The sequence below is a fragment of the Propithecus coquereli genome, unplaced genomic scaffold, assembly GCF_000956105.1.
Source record: "Propithecus coquereli isolate 6110/MARCELLA unplaced genomic scaffold, Pcoq_1.0 Scaffold3, whole genome shotgun sequence".
Lineage (NCBI taxonomy): Eukaryota > Metazoa > Chordata > Mammalia > Primates > Indriidae > Propithecus > Propithecus coquereli.
Window position 1 is genome coordinate 613,455 of NW_012148618.1, and position 21,032 is coordinate 634,486.

General features: G+C 43.7%; 1 protein-coding gene and 1 non-coding gene across 4 annotated transcripts; one reads left to right on the forward strand and one right to left on the reverse strand.

Moving 5' to 3' along the window:
- Positions 1–11,924: 11,924 nt before the first annotated feature.
- Positions 11,925–11,997, reverse strand: TRNAR-ACG. Its single transcript has one exon. It is a non-coding gene; the product is annotated as a tRNA-Arg (tRNA).
- A 121-nt stretch (positions 11,998–12,118) lies between these two features.
- PRMT5 (protein arginine methyltransferase 5) lies at positions 12,119–20,458 on the forward strand. 3 transcript variants are annotated; one of them, XM_012649323.1, is made up of 17 exons: positions 12,119–12,467; positions 13,061–13,179; positions 13,492–13,577; positions 13,762–13,896; positions 14,279–14,391; positions 14,535–14,584; positions 14,800–14,963; positions 15,401–15,562; positions 15,731–15,808; positions 15,903–15,961; positions 16,049–16,171; positions 16,258–16,433; positions 17,020–17,129; positions 17,381–17,474; positions 17,652–17,768; positions 17,976–18,040; positions 19,905–20,458. In XM_012649323.1, the coding sequence occupies exons 1-17, from the start codon at positions 12,358–12,360 to the stop codon at positions 20,055–20,057; spliced, it is 1,914 nt and encodes a 637-aa protein (XP_012504777.1). In that variant the 5' UTR covers positions 12,119–12,357; the 3' UTR covers positions 20,058–20,458. The 3 variants fall into 3 exon arrangements, with proteins under 3 accessions (XP_012504777.1, XP_012504778.1, XP_012504779.1); XM_012649324.1 differs by having other exon boundaries at positions 12,264–12,467; positions 19,908–20,437; XM_012649325.1 differs by lacking the exon at positions 12,119–12,467 and adding an exon at positions 12,482–12,552.
- Positions 20,459–21,032: the final 574 nt, after the last annotated feature.

Below are 21,032 nucleotides of genomic sequence, written 5' to 3' on the forward strand. Positions count from 1 at the left end.
TAATTTTTTCTATATATTTTTAGTTGTCCGATTAATTTCTTTCTAATTTTAGTAGAGACAGGGTCTCACTCTTGCTCAGGCTGGTTTCAAACTCCTGAGCTCGAACAACCCGCCCGCCTCGGCCTCCCAGAGAGCTAGGATTACAGGCGTGAGCCACCGCGCACGGCCTACTAATAATATTATTATACCTAAAAAATTAATAATTCCATAATATCTATTACCCAGGCCATATTCAAGTTTCTCCACTTTTTCCCGGGTCTAGGGCTCAATAAAGTTTCATGTCTTGCATTTGGATGTTAGATTTCTTTGATTTTTTAAAACATAAAACATTCCTCTCATTTTTTTTTTTTTAAATGAAATTGACTTTCTGAAAAATCTGGGCCGGTTATCTTGTAGAATGTTCCATTGTCTTAACTCTTTCCTTGTGGTATGTAACTTGTTCCTCTCCTGTCCAATATAGTAGCCACTAGCCATATGCCAATATTTAAATTCAAATTTAAGTTAATTAAAATGAAATTAAATTTTCAGTAGGTAGGTGGTTACAATTCAGGACAGTGCAAATACAGAACATTTTCATTATTGCAGAAAATTCTATTTTTTTGGAGACAAGCTCTTGCGATATGTTACCCAGACTCAGAAAGTTCTATTGCACAGTGCTGTAAGCCTATATTTCCTGCAAACTAGAAATAGATCTACAGGCTTGATTAGATTTGGGTTAAACATTTTTGTGAAGAATATTTAACAGATGACATATCACACTGGAGCCACATGAGGTGGGAATGTCTCACTATTAATTATGCTGAGTTTGATTGCTTGGTTAAGGTGGGAATTGTCAGATACCACGTAGTGCCATGCTTATTATGACTTTCAGCATTTCCTCACTCAATTAGGTACTCATCCTGAACCATACTCAGTTTTGGTATTTGAAATAACAAGGATAATATTTTCTTTAAATTAGTTCACTTGGGCTGAAAAATCATCTTTTTAAAAAAACATTTTTTGGGGGGGAAACTGGGTCTCCCTCTGTTCCTAGGACATGAGAGCAAGTGGCATCATGATAGCTCATTGCAACTTCAAAATTCTGGGCTTAAGTGATCCTTCCTGTCTCAGCCTCCCAAGTAGCTAGAAATACAGGCATGTGCCACCATGCCAGCTAATTTTTATTCTATTTTATTTTTTTGTAGAGAAGCGGGTGGGGTCTTACTATGTTGCTAAGTCTGGTCTGACCTCAAGTGATCCTCCCTTCTCAGCCTCTCAAAGTACTAGGACTAAGGTGTGAGCTACCACGTTCAGCTGAGGATAATAATTTTTTTAAATAGATCTTGTCCTTAATGTTTATAACCTATAGACAGTAGTAGACACACAAAAACAGTCTAAGAATATAAAGTAACAGGAAGTGCAAATAAACGTGGTTGCAAACCAAGAGCAGTGAACCAGGAATAGAATTTTGGAAAAGACAACAAAGATAGAGAAAGGGGAAGAAGCAGTGTGTGAAAGCACAGAGTTAGGAATGAGCAAATTATGTACCAAGAAAGCTTTCACTTAAAGTGAACAAAATTGAGAAAAATATCCCATGGCTTCAATCAAGACTCTAGAGAGCTGGGGTTTGGGAAACGTTTAGATTTCTAATTGCCTGAGAAAGCAAAATGGCTTCCAAGGCAGTGGTTCCCACCCTTACTCCCTCGATAACATGGGGATGGACAGTGAGCCAGTTCCTGTTATTTCCAAAAGCCTACAGAAAATGGAACGCTTGCTTGCAACACTTCTGCACAGATTTTTTTTTTTTTTAAATCTTTACTGGCTTAAAAACAAAAACATATGCTTTATTAAAAAAACCTTCCAAACTGAAGTATATACAGTAAAAAGTAAAAGATTGAACCATGTACCCTCTAACACCCACATAACCCATTATCCCAATCTACCTCCCCAGAGTAACCAGAGTTATTTGCTGTGTATAGTGCCAGATCTGTTTATAAACATGCAACCATATATACACAAATATTAGCTAATATTATTATTAGAGCATAGCTGTATCATCGTTTAACCATTCCCTCATGATAGATATTTAGATTGTTACCAATTTGCCCTATTACAAAAACGCTTCATTGAATATCATTTCACATATATTAAAATCTTGCTCGAGTGCCTTTGCTTTTTGCTGGTATTATAGTAAATCAGTATCTTAATTCAGTATATTATTTCATGGAAAAATGAATTAACCACTGAGATTATGAATGTAGTTTGGTAGAAAGTCTTTCAAAACAGTTCCTTCGTCAGGGAAGGGACGAAAGGGGTGTCCAGTACAGCCTGAAGAGAGCACTAGGGTGGTTCGTCTCAATCTTTTCGCTCTTACCACTGACTGGAGATGGAAGGTTTGCCAGAAGTGCCCTTCGCACATGCTGTTCTCTGTTGTGGAATAGATGGGAAGGGGACTTGGAGGTCAAGTAGAAGGACTGTGTGACAGTGACAGCTGAGGGTTAGCATCTTGGACCTTGGCTGCCCTCTCCCCCTCACGCTTCTCAGAAGAGATTTATGTTTACGGCCTCCCCTTCATTCTTTCACCGCCATACCTCTCTTCACTTGCCTCCTACCACATCTGGTAAGTCCCGTTGATTCTTCTGAGACGAGAGGAGAAATCACCTCCAGAACTTGGAATAGGATCGTTCTGTGAAGGAAACTCTGGATAAACAAAACCTGTTCCCTTGATGTTCTCAATGAAGGGTGAATATGGAGGTGTCCTGGGAAGTGACCCCAAACTCTTCCTTAGCACTACAAACAGGAAACCCAGCCCTGCCTAGAGGCCAGACTGGTCATCTCCAAAGAAGAAAAGTGCTGGCGCGGTGGCTCACGCCTGTAATCCTAGCTCTCTGGGAGGCCGAGGCGGGCGGATTGTTTGAGCTCAGGAGTTCGAAACCAGCCTGAGCAAGAGCGAGACCCCGTCTCTACTAAAAATAGAAAGAAATTAATTGGACAACTAAAAATATATAGAAAATATTAGCCGGGCATGGTGGCGCATGCCTGTAGTCCCAGCTGCCCGGGAGGCTGAGGCAGTAGGATTGCTCGAGCCCAGGAGTTTGAGGTTGCTGTGAACTAGGATGACGCCACAGCACTCTAGCCCGGGCAACACAGTGAGACTCTGTCTCAAAAAAAAAAAAAAAAAGAAGAAAAGTGTCCTTGGCTTCCAGCCACCCTGTGTTGCCCCTCCCCCCATAAAGAATCTCTCCATATTACCCATCTTGAAGGACCTGGGCTAGGTTTTATTAAAGGAGCTAACAGGTTTCCTTATACCTTGAGACACTGAAAACATAGGAGTCAACTCATAATGGACTAGATTAACAACCTGTAGAAATAATTTACCATAAAAGATGGTTTATATTTAAGTTGCTGATGTTCAGCCACAGTGGCTAAGTTTTGGTCTCAGGAAAAAACAACTGAATTTAGAGAGAACTAAACGTACCAAGCCTGGCTGAAGAAAGAATGAGTAACCAAGAGCAAATGGTCTGCCTAGGGCTTAGAAAAGGGTTATCCAAAGTGCAAGGTCAGGGATTCTCCAGAGAAACAGAACCTGTTTTTATTTTTTATTTTATTTAAAAAAATTTTTTTGAGATAGGGTCTCTGTCTGTTGCCGGGGCTAGAGTATAGTGACATCATCATAGCTCACTGCAACCTCAAACTCCTGGGGTCAAGCAATCTTCCCCCTTTAGCTTCCCAAGTAGTTGGGGCTACAGGTATGCACCATCATGCCTGGCTAGTTTTTATTCTATTTTCTTGGTCTCGATATGTTGCCCAGGCTGGTCTTGAACTCCTGGCCTCAAGCAATCCTCCTGCCTCAGCCTCCCAAAGTGCTGGAATTACAGGTGTGAAGCACTATGCCTGACCAGAACATGTTTTGTATAGATTGTATTTTAAGGTATTGGCTGATGTGACTGTGGGGACTGGCAAGTCTAAAATCTATAGGGCAGGCCAGCAGTCTGGAAACAGGCAGAAGTGATGCTGCAGTTTTGAGGTTTTGAGGCAGAATATCTTCTTTAGGAAACCTGTTTCTGCTTTTAAGGCCTTAAGGTATTGAATGAGACCTACCCACATTATCAAGGGTAATCTCCTTTATTTAAAGTCTACTGATAGTAGGTGTCAACCACATCTATAGAACAGTTTCACTGCACTATCTAGATTACCGGTCTTAATTTTGTTCTTTCTTCTTTTTTCCTTTTTTTAAGAGACGGAGTCTTGAGCCAGGCACAGTTGCTCATCCTAGCCTCTACAAAAATATCCTGTGTCTACAAAAACTAAAACTCAAAAAAAAAAAAAGATGGGCATGGTGGCACACACCTGTAGCTCCAGCTACTGAGGCAGGAGGATCTCTTGAGCCCAGGAATTGGAGGCTCAATGGGCTATGATTGCATCACTGCACTCCAACCTGGGCAACAGAGCGAGACTTTGTCTCTTCAAAAGAGAGAGAGAGAGAGAGAGAGATGGCGGTGGGGTGGGGTGGGGGTGTCTCCCTATGTTGCCCAGGCTGGCCTTGAACTCCTGGACTCAAGGGATCCTCTCGCCTCACTCCGAGTAGCTGGGACTACAGGCGTGCACCATTGTGCCAGGCTTAGATGAGTGTTTGATTAAATATCTGGGTAGTATAGGTCAGCCAAGTCGACACATTAAACTAACCAGCACACAAGGTATTCCAGTTTTCATCTAGCCCTAACCTGTTTGAAACAGACACTAAAGTGGGGATATGAGTTAGGTCACTGGAGAGAGGGGCTACACTGGGGGCAGAAACAAGCCCTGGTTGCAAGCTCTTGCCATAAAACAGGAGCTTTGAAACTTTATTAGGTACCAGACATGATTTCTAAGCACTTTGCATATAGCAAGTCATTTAATTATCACAGCAAACTTCTGATGTAAGCAGTATTACTGCCTCCATGTTACACATGAGAAAACTAAGTAAAGTGCAGATGGATCAGGTAACTTATGCAATGTCACCAAGCTGTAAGTTGAAGAGCCTTGGCATGAACCCAGGCAGTTTGGCTACAGAATATTCGGTCCTAAGACCCTCTGATATCCTGGGTCCAAACATATACCCTCCAAGCAACGTCATGTTTGTGGATTTGGCTTCACTGGTTCCTTGACTCTGGAAAGAGGATGCCCCATATGTCAAATGAGTCTCCCCATGGACACGGTGGCTCACACCTGTAATCCTAGCACTTTGGGAGGCCAAGGTGGGAGGATTGCTTGAGGTCAGGAGTTTGAGATCAGCCTCAGCAAAAGCGAGACCCCGTATCTACAAAAAAATAGAAAAATTAGCTGGGCATGGTGGTGTGTCACTGGAGTCCCAGCTACTCAGGAGGCTGAGGCAGAAGGATCGCTTGACCCCAGGCGTTTGAGGCTGCAGTGAGTTATGATGATGCCATTGCACTCTAGCCCTGGCAAGAGAGCAATACCCTGTCTGGGGAAAAAAACAAAAACAAAAAGGAGTATCTCTGCCCCTGGAAAGTGCTATCCTCCCATTGACATTGACAATGTAGTTGAAATACTGGTCCCTGATGAAAGCATTCCAGAGATTTGGAACCATATGGAGCTTGCTAACAAATGGAGGCTCTGGGCCCACAAAGCTGGGGCCAGGCCCTCAACCAGAAGACCTCACCAATGTCCTGCCATCCTGCGAGAACAGCCAGTGTGGCCCATGAGCATCTCTCCCCTGCACTGCCCTGTCCTGCCCCACTCAGGTCCTTATTTTGGGCCCCTGCTAATTGTTCTAACTGCCCCTCCTCTCATCTTCTATAGCACTGCCAGATCAATTTTCATGATGATTCTGATTTGCTTTTCATAAGTACTTTGTAATTTTCACTTCTTTTTGTCATTTCTCTGTTCAAAACACTTCAGGTTTCCCCACTGCATACCAAACACAGTCTACGTGGTTTAGCTGTAGATTCAGGCCCTCAATGTGCAGCTTCACTTTCCAACCTTTCCCCCACCACTTACATCCTCTACTCACCCTGAGCCGCACCCTGACGGTCTCATCCCCCGTTTGCTTTCCTATGCTTGTCGTCTTTGAGGCTCACCTCAAATTCTGCTTTCCCATTATCATTACAGCTAGAAAAGGTCTTGCTATCATTTAAATCCCCAGAAGCACTTTGTTACAAGTTCTTTAAGGTGCTTGCCAGACAGGCCTTGAATTGTCATCACAGTACTGGGAGGTCTGTGATACCTCACAGTATCTGTGAGGTCAGAGGCTCTTGGAGGGGAGAAGGTTGTAAAACAGATGTTGTCAATCTTTTTTGGTCTCAGGGCTGCTTTACTCGATTAATAATATTTGAGGGCTCCAAATGGCTTTTGTTTATGAAAGTTTTATCTATAGATATTTCCCATATTAAAAATTAAAACTGAAAAAATTTTAAAATATTTGCTTATTAATTCACTTCCTTTTTCTTAGAGACAGGTCTTGCTCTGTCGCCCAGGTTGGAGTGCAGTGGTGCCATCATAGCTCACTATCCTTGGACTCCGGGGCTCACATGATCCTCCTGCCTCAGCCTCCCAAGTTGCTGGGATTCTAGGCGTGAGCCACTGTTCCCAGCCCTATTAATTTATTTTTTAAAAGCCCATTGCATGTTAACATAAATAACACAGCTGAATGAAAAATAACTATATTTTCCAAAACAAAAAAAAATTTTGTTTGAGAAGAGTGGCACTGTTTTATATTTTTGCAAATCTCCCGGAGTCTGGCTTAATAGAAGACAACCGGATTCTTTTTGTTTGTTTGTTTGAGACAGAGTCTTGCTCTGTTGTCCAGGCTAGAGTGCCGTGGTGTCAGCCTAGCTCACAGCAACCTCAAACTCCTGGGCTCAAGCGATCCTTCTGCCTCAGCCTCCCGAGTAGCTGGGACTACAGGCATGTGTCACCATGCCTGGCTAATTTTTTCTATATATTTTTAGTTGTCCGATTAATTTCTTTCTATTTTTAGTGGAGACGGGGTCTCGCTCTTGCTCAGGCTGGTCTCGAACTCATGAGCTCAAACAATCCACCCGCCTCGGCCTCCCAGAGTGCTAGGATTACAGGCGTGAGCCACCGCGCCCGGCCTTAAGCATTTCTCTTAATTAATCTTTGTCCCAGTTTGTTAAGATTGTCTAGGCTAGCTTTCTAAAAGGAAAATTATAGATGATATGTCTTATGGTTAAGATCAAAGGCTCTGGAATCACTTGACCTAGGTTTGTACCCCATCTAACACCCTTCCTCTGGGGACAAGTCACTTAACCTCTTTAAGCCTTGGTTTTTTCACACTTGTAAGAATAACACTTCTTATCTCACAGGGTTCTTGTGAAGATTTAGGGTCCTTGTGAATGTAAAGTGCTTTTCATAGAACCTGACACAATATGTGAGCTCCATAAACGTTAGCTGTCATTATTATCACTAATTAAGTTCATATACACACATATATATTTTTAAAGATTCAGGGGTGTTGCTATGCGGTTCAGGACTCAACTCCTGGGCTCAAGCGATCCTGCTGTCTTAGGCTCCCCTGGGTAGCTGGCACCACTGTGCCTGGCTTTAAGTTTGTATATTTAATCATACCCATGTATACACATACAACTGGTCTGGGTTTCTGGGGTATTGGTTTGGTTCTTTTATTCTGTCTATTCTTGTACTAACTGCAATTATAACCCTTTATTTTTATATTACTTGTTTCATAATGAGTTTGAGGTAAGGAGCTAAAAATATAGAGTTCCCTTTTTTTCTTCTCTCTGTTTGCTTTTCTTGTCTGATTTTTATTGCATATGAACAGTAGAATTATTTTATCAAGTAACAAAAGATTCCATTAGAACTGTGATTGAATGTTGTAAAAGTGAGAAATTAATTTGGTAAAAATTGACATCTTTATAAGATTCATTTTTTTCTAAGATTATGGCTTATTTCTCCATTTTTTCAGTCTTCTATCTTTCTACAGAATTTTATAATTTTCTTAATATAGGTGTGTCACATTTTTCAGTAAACATACAACTAAGCATTTTATGGTGACATTACTGTTAACACTGTGAATGGGGAAAATACTAATGACAATAACTAATATATATTGAAGGCTTACTATGTGCAGGGTAGATTCTAAGTACTTTACTATATTAACTAATTTAATCCTCATAACAACTTCATAAGAACTATTATTTACATTCCCATTTTGTGGATGAGCAAACTGAAGCCAAAGGGGTTAGGATCAGATGGTTAGTAAATGGATGAACAGGGCTTTAACCTCTTGCCATCTGGCTTAGCAGGCCATACTCTTAACTATCATATTATTGGGATATTTTTACTAATTATGTCTTCTAACTTAGTATATAAGAACGCTACAGATTTATGTTATATTTATCTTGTGTCAAGTGGTTCCTCTGCATTCTATTATTAATCCTCATCACTATAAAATTGATTCTCATGGATTTTCTATGTATATAATCATATCATCTGCAAACAATGATAAATTTGCCTCTCCCTTTGCAAAAGTTATAACTTCTTTTTTTTCTATTTCTAGTCTCATTATATTGGATTTTTCAGAATAATATTAAATAACTCAGTGATGAAACTAGACATTCTTGTTTATCTTTACATAAGTCGTTGACTTCATATTAATATATATGCATATATGAAGAATATTAAGGCTATTAAGAATGTTCATAGAAAATGCAATTGACTTACTGTGTCCTCTTCTTTGACAAATAAAAATGATCAAATGTTTTTCCTGTTTGGTTTATTTTTGACCTATCATATAAATAAATTTCCTAACACCTAACTTTGTGTTAATCATTGGGATAAACCCTAATTGGTTATGATATATAATTACTATGTTAATATACTGTTAAGTTTTATTTCTTAATGCTAAATATTTTAGGATTTTTACATTTATATCCATAAGTGAGGTTCTATAGAGTTTTGGGTGCTATTTCTGACAGGTTTTGATTTTAAGTATGCTCTGGCTTCATAAATAAATCGGGTAGTTTTCCATCTTTTTCTATGTTCAGAACAGTTCCGGCTTTCTATTCATTTTGACAGATAAATACTGTATAATAGAGATGACAAGAAAGAGAATGCAAATCGGCACAGATTATTTTGCCTCAGTAACTCTGCCACTTTCATAGCTGGAGGACAGCCTTGATTGTGAAGAAGCAATTTGGAGCAGTAGGAGGGTCAAACGGGCCATTATTGTGGTGTTGAAGAGAGTGGCTGGCTGGGCAGGCACAGAGGTGAGCGAAGGTGGGCCTGGGGAGGGAGGCAAATGCTGAGGGAGGAGGGGAGCACAACAGAAGGTGAAAAGAGGGTTTATGATAGGCTGCAGGTGTTTAAACAAGGACAAAAAACAGAATCCAGTGGAAGAACTGGGCCCAAAGGTGAGGAATGCTGGCGGGCTCCCTGGGAGGATTATCTGGGAGAGGGTCCTCCTCTCCAGAAAGTCTCCAGTGCTCTGGCCTATTCATCGCTGACTCCTGTTGGAGAGAGTAATATTATTTCTCGCCCGGGGTATTTGCCCTTCTATCCCACCATCTCTCTAACTTCACCTCAGCAAAGGTCTACATCCCACAGTACAACAGTGATTCACATGCTTCTCAGCACACAGGTCAGCATGGAGGGCACAGCAGAGAGAACTGGAGCGTAAGATAGACTTCACCAACTTTAACTTAATACCTAGGAACAAGTCTTGTTCAAAGTTCTCTGTTTCTTTTTCAGTCCTTCCCTTCTCACTCCTCTACAGCTAGCTTATGTAGATAGACTCATGGCATAGGAAAGGCCAGGAGCAATGTGGTATACAATTACTGAGAAATGTTGAGCATCATGCTTGCCACATAGCTGAGGCCATTTTGAATGAAAAAACAAAGACAACACACACACATGAAATTCAGCCTATGTAAACTTATTTTAGGGTCAGTCAGAAATTCTAGGCTCTTTTCACATTAATCTTTTTGAAAATTATTTTAACTGATGGCAAAACTGACATTACTGTTTCATAGATTTTTTTTCCTCCCTCCCTCTCACCCATGACAAGTTAGTTAACAACCAACAGAGCAGCCACCAGCTTGACATCAGGAGTGAGATGCCAGGAGCACAGATGGTCCACAACCTAGATTATTAGGTGCTGAAGAAGAAACAACATCTAACAAGTCTTCTGTGAATGCACAGCTGGGGCAGAGAGCAAGCAGGCCTCCTCAACAATGACAACTCTTTTTCTCCCTCTTAAAATGCCCGCTGAGCACTCACCCACTTCCTGTGGACAACCACCCACTGAAAAGACTTGCAGGGAAGAATTCCAAATAAATTCTGTACATACTCCACTCTAACGGAGGGGGTGCATAGTGACTTCCTTCCAAAGAGTATAGTATGGGGCCGGCGCGGTGGCTCACGCCTGTAATCCTAGCTCTCTGGGAGGCCAAGGCGGGTGGATTGTTTGAGCTCAGGAGTTCGAAACCAGCCTGAGCAAGAGCGAGACCCCTGTCTCTACTAAAAATAGAAAGAAATTAATCGGACAACTAAAAATATATAGAAAAAATTAGCCGGGCATGGTGGCGCATGCCTGTAGTCCCAGCTACTCAGGAGGCTGAGGCAGAAGGATTGCTTGAGCTCAGGAGTTTGAGGTTGCTGTGAGCTAGGATGACGGCATGGCACTCTAGCCCGGGCAAAAGAGTGAGACTCTGTCTCAAAAAAAAAAAAAAAAACAAACTATCAAGGTCATCAAAAACAAGGAACATCTGAGAAACTGTCACAGCCAAGAGGAGCCTAAGGAGACATGACAACAAATAAATGTAATATGATATCCTGCATGGGATCCTGGAGCAGAAAAAGGTCTGGTGGTGGTAATAATAATAATAATGATGATGATGATGATGATGGACAAAAGCACAACCAACCCTGAAGGCAGGGTTCATGGTGCATTATCTTAGTTATTTGGTTTTCTGACTTTCATCCTTTTGGGGCACTTACGTTGTACCCAGGGTTCCCCAGAGCTTATCCTATCCACACCCTTTCCACGTTTCCTAGGGTTCTGTCCACCCACGGGCCATGGTGATCTCATTCATTCTCGGTGCTTTCAGTTACTAGCTTTTTTCTGGCGACTTCCCATTCTGGTTCGGATCGCTGTTCATCCAACTTTCTATTACACAGCGCCCCCTAGACGTCCAATTCAGCATGCCCAACCCAAACCCCGATACTCCCTAACTCTCATTTCTCATCTCGTTCACTGTGTGGACAGAACCCTAGGCAGTACCCCTGACTTCTCTTTCTCACGGACCCCTGCTAGTCATCCCTAGTTTCCATCAACGTCTCCGCATAGGGCCTCCTGTACTGCATTCGCCTCTCCATCCTCACTTCTGGGCCCTTAACACCAGTGGGCTCCCTGCCTTCAGGTTGTTTCCATTTCCCTCCCTAGGACGTTCCTTGCTTCATTCTTTTCCCTCGTTTCCGTCTCTCTAACAGATATCGACATGGAAAAATGTAGATCCTTTTGGACCTCTGCCAGGCAATTTCATGACTCCTGTCCATTGTAATCCCTCACCATGAATTCCTTTTCTCTATCTTGAGATGTGTGTGTGGTTAGGCGTTTATTTACACCATTTAAGACAGAGAATCACTAGGAATTAGAGGCTGAATTACCGCAGTGTATCTAAAAATGAAACATGGGCGACAAAGTCCATTTTAATAGCACCAGCCATTAACCCAGTTTTCTGTGTTCTTATGGATCTAACTAATGACCCAAGAAATACCTCTGAAGAGAGAGAGACGGGAAAAGCTGACATAACATGGCTGCAGAACTCAGTCAACTTGAGACCTAAACATGACAATGTGAGAAGATAATGAAGAAACTTTAAACACTGAAAGTAAAGAGAGGGTAGAAAACGTCGATTACGACCATTTATATTGCCTGAGGATGCCACACAAAAGGATAGCTGTCCCACCGAGCCAGCCAGGAGTCGAACCTGGAATCTTCTGATCCGTAGTCAGACGCGTTATCCATTGCGCCACTGGCCCTGAGACAATTACCCTTCATTCAGTGATAATACTTCAAGGTTATATTGCAGGGTTTCATGGGAGGTGTAGTTTCTGGACGGAATTCTGCGGATCACGGATCACGAAGCATTCTGGGAGATTGAAGTTCGTCACGAACCAGACCCTAAGATTGGTGGATCTGCGGGAACAACGCTGCACGTCACTGTGCCGCCCGCGGATTGACAGGCAGGGCTACTTCTCACCACTCCTCCTCCTGCTCAGAAGCTGTGGAAGACGCTTTGGTTGTTAAGGCGACTCGTCCCGCCTTCTGGGGTCCTTTTTCGGCTTTGCGATTGGCTGCTGGTATCAAGGAATCCCGGCGTGGACAGCGCGAGGGAAAAGATGGCGGCGATGGCGGTCGGGGGTGCCGGTGGGAGCCGCGTGTCCAGCGGGAGGGACCTGAATTGCGTCCCCGAAATAGCTGACACACTAGGGGCTGTGGCCAAGCAGGGGTGAGGGCCGGACCTCCACGAGCGGAATGCGGGGTCCGAACTCGGGGAAGGAGAAGGGCAGACTAGTCATCTCGAAGAGGCAGGGGTGAAGGGGCCGGATAGGATGAGGGTGGGAGAAACCATTACTTCCTGGCGGGGAGGAGCTCAGGAACATAAGAAACTTATTGTGGTCACTGCGTCCAAAAGTCAGGGGAGCTGTTGGGTAAACTCAAAAAGGGCCCTGGAGGTCGATATTATTGTCTGGGAGTGGAAGAAAGTGTTAGCGGGTCAGGGAGAAAAGAGGTTAATCTCGAGGAGGGAGGCATGGGCAGTACTGGAAAGCCAGTGACACTATAGTAGAAAAAAATACTTGGCGTGATTTCCATCTTTTCTCCTTATTCGTCTTTTCCATGACTGTGTTTTGGGGAGAAATTGAGGCACAGTGCAGCGGAAGTGACATGCCCCAAGATGGGCTGAAACTCAACAGCCTAGTGGGGTGACTGATGGCAGCTGAAAGGGCTGTGGAAAGTCAAGATAGTGTAAATCCAGTTGCTTGGATCTCTGGGCACTCCTGCTCTCTTTACGTGATGATTCTGGGTCTGTCGCGGTTGTAGGTTTGATTTCCTCTGCATGCCTGTCTTCCACCCGCGTTTCAAGAGGGAGTTCACTCAGGAACCTGCTAAGAATCGGCCTGGCCCCCAGACACGATCAGACCTACTGCTGTCAGGAAGGGGTAGGGACCATCCCATATGTCCTTAATTATTAGAGGCAGTAACAACTAATGCTTTATCAAAGCCTTCATTTTCCTCCTTTTCTTACTTGGAAGTATTGGTTAGTCCCTGGGATAGAGATAACTTATTGTTTTCTCCTTGCTTACTTGTTAAAAGCCTCAGTTCCCTATTCTGTACCAGGCTGTCCCATATCTGTGTAGAAACAGTCTTTGTCTGTCATCTCTACTCTGGATTCCCTGCTAAGAACTAGAAATTGAACAAGTAAAGTGCTGAACCTTATTTAGCTTTTGTCTTTCTTGGGTGGGGGAGTGCAGACTGGAATACGCTAATTGTGGGAAAGCTTTCTCCATGGATTCGTCCAGATTCAAAAGTGGAAAAGATCCGCAGGAACTCTGAGGCGGTAAGACTGTTTGACCTCTCTGCTGGATCTTTCTAAAAATTAGGTCTATAACTTAAGCTGGGTGGAGAGAGTGGTTCCCCCCTCCCCCAATAACTTGGTAAATAAAGACAAATCAACTGATACAATCCAACTAAAGCTATTTGGTTGTTAGCTTTTAACCTTTTCCTCGTGATCTCCATTCCAGGCCATGTTACAGGAGCTGAATTTTGGTGCATATCTGGGTCTTCCAGCTTTCCTGCTGCCCCTGAATCAGGAAGATAACACCAACCTGGCCAGAGTTTTGACCAACCACATCCACACTGGCCACCACTCCTCCATGGTATGATCAAGGGGCTCCTTTCCTGCTGCACAGCATGGTAGTCAGGCTGTCCTCAGTACCTCTTTGTGCCTTGCCATTCAGTAAAGGGTGTATTTGGCAGAATTAAAATAACAGTATTTCCCACGCTCCCCATCTAAAAGTGGTATGAAGAGAGTTTTAAAACCTAGAGAATATATAATTATTTCCAGAAACTTATAGTTGAAATAAAAGACAAGACAGATATTTATGTAAGAATATACGCAAGGTACATGTACACATACGTAACCACAAATCAGTAAAAGCATATAAAAGGATTTACTTGAGGTCTAGATCAAGATCTTTTTAATTGGGAGGAACTTTTTAGACCCAATGAGTTCAAAGTAGGGTACCTGTTCATGTGCAGTTCTGGATGCGGGTACCCTTGGTGGCACCCGAAGACCTGAGGGATGATATAATTGATAATGCACCAACTACACACACAGAGGAGTACAGTGGAGAGGAGAAGACATGGATGTGGTATGTCTCCCTTTACTGCTATACCAGGGCAAGGGCTAGGGTGAGGGTGGAACCTGCAAGGAGGTCTCTTTAAGCTATGGTGATTGGTAGGCCATGTGTATTTGACTGTATTTTTCTATTTTTCTGTATTCGACTCTGGATAGGTGGCACAACTTCCGGACTTTGTGTGACTATAGCAAGAGGATTGCAGTGGGTAAGTCCATGAGGATCCTGGAATAGGTCTCCTTTCTCTGACCTCTATGAATAAGATTGCAGGGGTTTCATGTTTACTTAGCAATTTTGCTACTTTTCCTGTGCCTTAGATTGCCTTGCTCTTAAAGAAGACAAGTAAACAGATCTTGCACAAAGGAGCAAGAAAGGGCTTCTTGCCTGGCAGTGGCTGACAGGTCTTTCTTTTCCCTTGTGTAGCTCTTGAAATTGGTGCTGACCTCCCATCTAATCATGTCATTGATCGTTGGCTTGGGGAGCCCATCAAAGCAGCCATTCTTCCTACCAGCATTTTCCTGACCAATAAGAAGGGATTTCCTGTTCTGTCTAAGATGCACCAGAGGCTTATCTTCCGGCTCCTCAAGGTGAGTGGTAGAAGCATTCTAAAGGTGGTCCAGTCTTACTCACGTGTATGATGCTTTTTTCTTGTGGGGCTGACTCTTTTCCTCTCTGGTTTCTATAGAGCAATTTCAGCAAAGTTGGGGTTGACAACAAAAAGGCAAATGTCACTGGAAGCCCCAGAAACCTTTCAAAAGGAACCAGACCTGAGAACTTTACAGGTTTCATTTAGGAAGTTATAGCAAGGATTCATGGGACTCTTTGAGCCAGGATGATGCTTATATGGCATAAGAGGGCTTTATAGGTTTATTGAAGGCTTGTACTGCTTTTGTCAGTATTGGGGCAGACACTAGGGAACTGTTGGTCTGGGCCTTATTTTGTGCTATTACTCTTTGGTTATAAAACATAATATCCCGGAATCTTGGTTTGAGTGGTGTATCTGATGGTCCAACTTCTCTCATAGCTGGAGGTGCAGTTTATCATCACGGGCACCAACCACCACTCAGAGAAGGAGTTCTGCTCCTACCTCCAGTACTTGGAATACTTAAGCCAGAACCGCCCTCCACCCAATGCCTACGAACTCTTTGCCAAGGGCTATGAAGACTATCTGCAGTCCCCGCTGCAGGTGGGTCTGGAGTATACTAAGAAGAGGAAGGTGGGGGTGAATAATGTCTCTTGACAGTAGGTGCCCCCAAATCTTAATGAAGTTCAGGGGGCAATGGGAAGTTTTTGATGTTCTGGTGCATTGTTCTTTGCCAGAAACTGGCTAACTTTTTTTCCTCTCATTCATCAGCCACTGATGGACAATCTGGAATCTCAGACATATGAAGTGTTTGAAAAGGACCCCATCAAATACTCTCAGTACCAGCAGGTACAGTGTGGGGCCCAGGCTAGCAAAAACACAGAGCCAGGACGACCTGGGCAGGATGGGATTATAGCCATGAGGTCTTCTCTCCCTCCCCCAGGCCATCTATAAATGTCTGCTAGACCGAGTATCAGAAGAGGAAAAGGATACCAGTGTCCAGTGAGTGCTTTCCCCTCTATCCTAGGGACTTGCATGCCTACTTCTGTACATACTGAGTCTGCTTGACACTTCCCCTTTCTTTCTTAGGGTACTGATGGTGCTGGGAGCAGGTCGGGGTCCCCTGGTGAATGCCTCCCTGCGGGCAGCCAAGCAGGCTGACCGTCGGATAAAACTATACGCTGTGGAGAAGAACCCAAATGCTGTGGTGACGTGAGTAGCAACCTGCTTGCTGAGAAGTTTGTCCTAGTTGCCAAATTTCTTTAACATCTCTCCTTACCTTATCATCTCTGTTTCAGGCTAGAGAACTGGCAGTTTGAAGAATGGGGAAGCCAGGTGACAGTAGTCTCATCAGACATGAGGGAATGGGTGGCTCCAGAGAAAGCAGACATCATTGTCAGTGAGCTTCTGGGTTCCTTTGCTGACAATGAACTGTCACCTGAGTGCCTGGATGGAGCCCAGCACTTCCTAAAAGGTGCCTCCAGGTTTGGGTATATGTGGAGGGTAATGGTAGGTGGGGCAGCAACCTGGGAGGAGGTTACAGGGTTTAGGGGAAAGTGGGTTGGACTTGGGTCAGATCATATGAGGTTGTTTTTTTTGGTTTGTTTTTTGATTTTTCTTGAGAGGGTGGTCTCCAGATCATAAGAGTTTGAGTGCTGCTACACTGCCTCTGTGCCCTTAGCAAATAAAGTCATTCTCCAAATCCTAGTGTTCACATCTGTAAAAGGAAGGGAGTGGACTCCCTGAGCTGACATAATACATACCTTGGGCTTTTGTGGGGCTTTGACACCACAAAAGTTAAGATTCACCAGATTCACCAGATAGACTGTCTTAAGTTCCTTCAGTTTTAATCTTGTGTGACTGTAAATTAACTTAGAAGTGGAATCCTCCATGACAGGAACTGGGAGCAGGCAGGCAAGGGAACACGACATGGACCTGCCTCTTCCTGCCATGTCCATGCCAGCCTTAGTCTATTTTGACATGGGAGAGTTGAGCCTTCATTTTGTACAGACACAATATTTCCCTCCCTTGGGAGCTAATTTGACTTTCCTACTCTGCAGATGATGGTGTGAGCATTCCTGGGGAGTACACCTCCTTCCTGGCTCCCATCTCCTCCTCCAAGCTATACAATGAGGTCCGAGCCTGTCGGGAAAAGGACCGTGACCCTGAGGTAAAGAACCACTCTTCTGGAATGAAGTGGTAGTCTTTAGTCCTCTTCTTTTTCTGTATTTGCCTCAACTGTTTTTTTCCACTGGAGACGACGAAGAGATGAAGAAGTTGGGGTTGGGGAAAGTGGTTGAAGTAAAACTATGCTTTTGTAATCTTTTTCTGTGTTCTTTAGGCTTGAACTTCTTTCCTTGGGGAAGTAGGTAGCTCTTGCCTATCTTTTCTAGCTCTTGCTCTCTCTCTCACCTGGGACAGGCCCAGTTTGAGATGCCTTATGTGGTACGGTTGCACAACTTCCACCAGCTGTCTGCACCCCAGCCTTGTTTCACCTTCAGCCATCCCAACAGAGGTAGGTTCCTGTATGGCTATCCTCTGACTAGAGGTGTGTGAGCTCACCCTCCTGCTTTCTTCTCTTGCTGTCCTAAATCTGCCATATTTAGGCTTCCCTTCCTGGGTCTTGCTCATGCTTTACCAAGTTGTCTAGGGTTTCTGGCCTCTTGTCACTCACACAGTTCTTTTCTGACAGATCCCATGATTGACAACAACCGCTACTGTACCTTGGAGTTTCCTGTGGAGGTGAACACAGTGCTACATGGCTTTGCAGGCTACTTTGAGACTGTGCTTTATCAGGACATCACTCTGAGTGAGTGTCTGGCAGTGGATGGCAGGGCATGAAGTTGGGCTGCTAGAGCAGCTTATGTACACATATTCATTTAGATTCATGGGAAGCCCCAGAGTCAATGAATGGAAACCTTTGATGGTTTATGTGATCACAGAAGAGACCCTCCTAAACCTAGACAAAATGCACAGTCATGGAAACTTCCATTTTTTCATTCTTTTGTCCACACAGGTATCCGTCCAGAGACTCACTCTCCTGGGATGTTCTCATGGTTTCCCATCCTCTTCCCTATTAAGGTAGGAATTACCTTTAAGACTCTATCAGTTAAGGAGTAACTTTTGCCATTGATGTTCTGCGTCTTTCCTTCTCTCAGGAAGATATTTGGCTACGACCCATGTTCTGCTCTCCCATGCTCTTGAATCATGGTACTGGGATTATCTGTAGTGGCCTTCTACCTGGCCTCTCCATGTTTACTCTGGCTACTCTTCTGTCCATTCTCTACCTTGAGCAAGAGTCACCTTTATTTATTTTTAATTTTTTTTAAGAAATGGGGTCTCGGCTCACACCTGTAATCCTAGCACTCTGGGAGGCTGAGGCAGGCGGATCGATTGACCTCAGGAGTTCGAGACCAACTTGAGCAAGAACGGAACCCCGTCTTTACTAAAAAAATAGAAAGAAGGCCGGGCGTGGTGTCTCACGCCTGTAATCCTAGCACTCTGGGAGGCCGAGGCGGGCAGATTGTTTGAGCTCAGGAGTTCGAAACCAGCCTGAGCAAGAGCGAGACCCCGTCTCTACTAAAAATAGAAAGAAATTAGCTGGACAACTAAAAATATATATATAAAAAAATTAGCTGGGCATGGTGGCACATACCTGTAGTCCCAGCTACTCGGGAGGCTGAGGCAGAAGGATTGCTTGAGCCCAGGAGTTTGAGGTTGCTGTGAGCTAGGCTGACGCCACGGCACTCTAGCCCAGGCAACACAGTGAGACTCTCTCAAAAAAAAAAAAAAAAAAAAAATAGTAAGTAGCTGGACAACTAAAAATATATATATAAAAAAATTAGCTGGGCATGGTGGCACATACCTGTAGTCCCAGCTACTCAGGAGGCTGAAGCAGTAGGATTGCTTGAGCCTAGGAGTTTGAGGTTGCTGTGAGCTAGGCTGATGCCACAGCACTCTACTCAGGGTAATGGAGTGAGACTGTCTCAAAAAAAAAAAAAAAAAAGAAATGGGTCTCATTCTATTGCCCAGTACAGTGGTATAATCATAGGTCACTGCAGCCTTGAACTCCTGGGCTCAAGTGATCCTCCTGCTTCACCCTCCTAAGTAGGTGGGACTACAGGCATGCGCCACCACTACCAGCTAATATTTTTCAATATTTTTGTAGAGATAGGGTCTCCCTATGTTGCCCAGGCTGGTCTTGAACTCCTGGCCTCAAGTGATCCTCCTGCCTTGGCCTCCTGAGTGGCTGGGATTACAGTGCCACTGTGCCTGTCCCGAGAGTCATCTTTTAAAAAACTCAAATCTGTCAATATACTTGATATATTCCATAGTAAAAAAAAAAAAAAAAATCCCAGAAAACAAAAACGATCTGACCTCTCCTCTCTGCTGCTTAAAACCCTTCAATGCCTTCTCACAGCCCTTGGGATAAAAATGAAAATCTAAGACATTGCTAGTAAGACTTGGTGTAATCTAGTTTTTGCTTGCCTTTTCAGCTGTTGCCCCATTGCTCACTCTGCTTCAGTGCTATGGACCGTCTTTTGGTTTCTCTAATAACCATCTTCTTTCCTACCTCAGGCTTTCACACCTTTCTCCCAGAACTCTCCATTTCCTGTAAAGTTCTTTGCTCATCTGTTCACATAGCTAACTTATTTTCCATGTCTCCTTCAAAATATATATTGTCATATAAACTTTACCTGACCAGGGCCTAGACTAGGTTAGCGTTCCCTTTCATAGGTGTTTTTATAGCACCCTGTACGTGTTCACAGCACTTACCACACTTTTATTTGTTCTAATGTCTGAATGTTCTGATAGACTTCAAATAAGTTTCATGAGGGTTGGAACAGTATGTCATGTTTATCATTTTATCTCCACACTTACTTTAATACAACACCACATATAATTCATTAGCTCCATCCTGAACCTCCTGTGTTTCTTCTTACAGCAGCCCATTACAGTGCGTGAAGGCCAGACCATCTGTGTGCGTTTTTGGCGATGCAGCAATTCCAAGAAGGTCTGGTATGAGTGGGCTGTGACAGCACCAGTCTGTTCTGCTATTCATAACCCCACAGGCCGCTCATACACCATTGGCCTCTAGCCCTGCGTGCGAATGTCCAGAGCCTTAGAAGCAGCTTCAGGTTCTGCTCCAGTAGCACAGAAGGTGCAGTACATCAATGGGCTATGAGTCTACTTGCCCATCAGATAGGAGCATTTCAATCTGCTTTCCCACCTTACGTCAAGGTGAGCAAGGAATAACAATAATTGCAGGGCTCAAGCCACCAACCTGTGAAGACCTCAGGCCAGGGCGTGAGGAATTAGTGCTGGATCTGAAGCTACGCACCCAGCCTCAAGAGCTCCCTGGAATAATCCAGAGAACATGTGGTTGGAACAAATTTTCAGCCCTTCCTCAGCCTTCTCTGTTCTTGTTTTGATGGTTTTGTGTAAGAGGAAGTACAAATAAAGTTATGGCCCTTTCCTATTCTACTCCGCCGCCCTCTGCCGCTGTTTTCCCACACATCACTTAGTTCAGGCATGTTCAGATCTCTGCCTTTATCCTATTTAAGACCCAAAGGGGCCTTGCTGTTTTTCCTAGTTAGGAAGCTGAGTGGTGACTCTGGGACTCCTGCATATAGGCCTTTCTGATCAGCTGCAGTGAGCTCTTGTCCATTAGGACCTGTGGTTAGGCTTTTCTCTGGGGAGGAGGCATAGAGTTTTCCGTCTTGGAGAAAGAAAGATGGAATAGTGAGTGAAGCCAGCTTCCATTCTGCATTCTTGAGCTGCTGCACTGCCAGCTCCAGGCATCTCTAGCAGGAATCCACCTATTTTGTTTGAATAAAATCACAGGGTTAGAGTTTGAAGTCTTAGGAGCTCATTTAATTCAGTTTTACAGAGAGAGAATTTTAAATTGATACAATGACATGGTGTTAGTATCCAAATCAGAACTGGAACTCAGGTCCCCTGACTCTGGCTCTCTCCCTGTTACAACAAAATACGTTTCTGGTAGCTACATTAGGTAGCTGAAGTTAGGGCCGGGATCCTGGAAGCTTTTGGAAAGTAAAGGTGGACATCAGTT

Coding starts and splice junctions, on each gene's coding strand:
- PRMT5 (XM_012649323.1), top strand. CDS start 12,358: ATGGCGGCGATGGCGGTCGGGGGTGCCGGTGGGAGCCGCGTGTCCAGC. Junction 13,180..13,491: donor CCTACTGCTGTCAGGAAGGG/GTAGGGACCATC, acceptor GGGGGAGTGCAG/ACTGGAATACGCTAATTGTG. Junction 13,578..13,761: donor TCCGCAGGAACTCTGAGGCG/GTAAGACTGTTT, acceptor TCTCCATTCCAG/GCCATGTTACAGGAGCTGAA.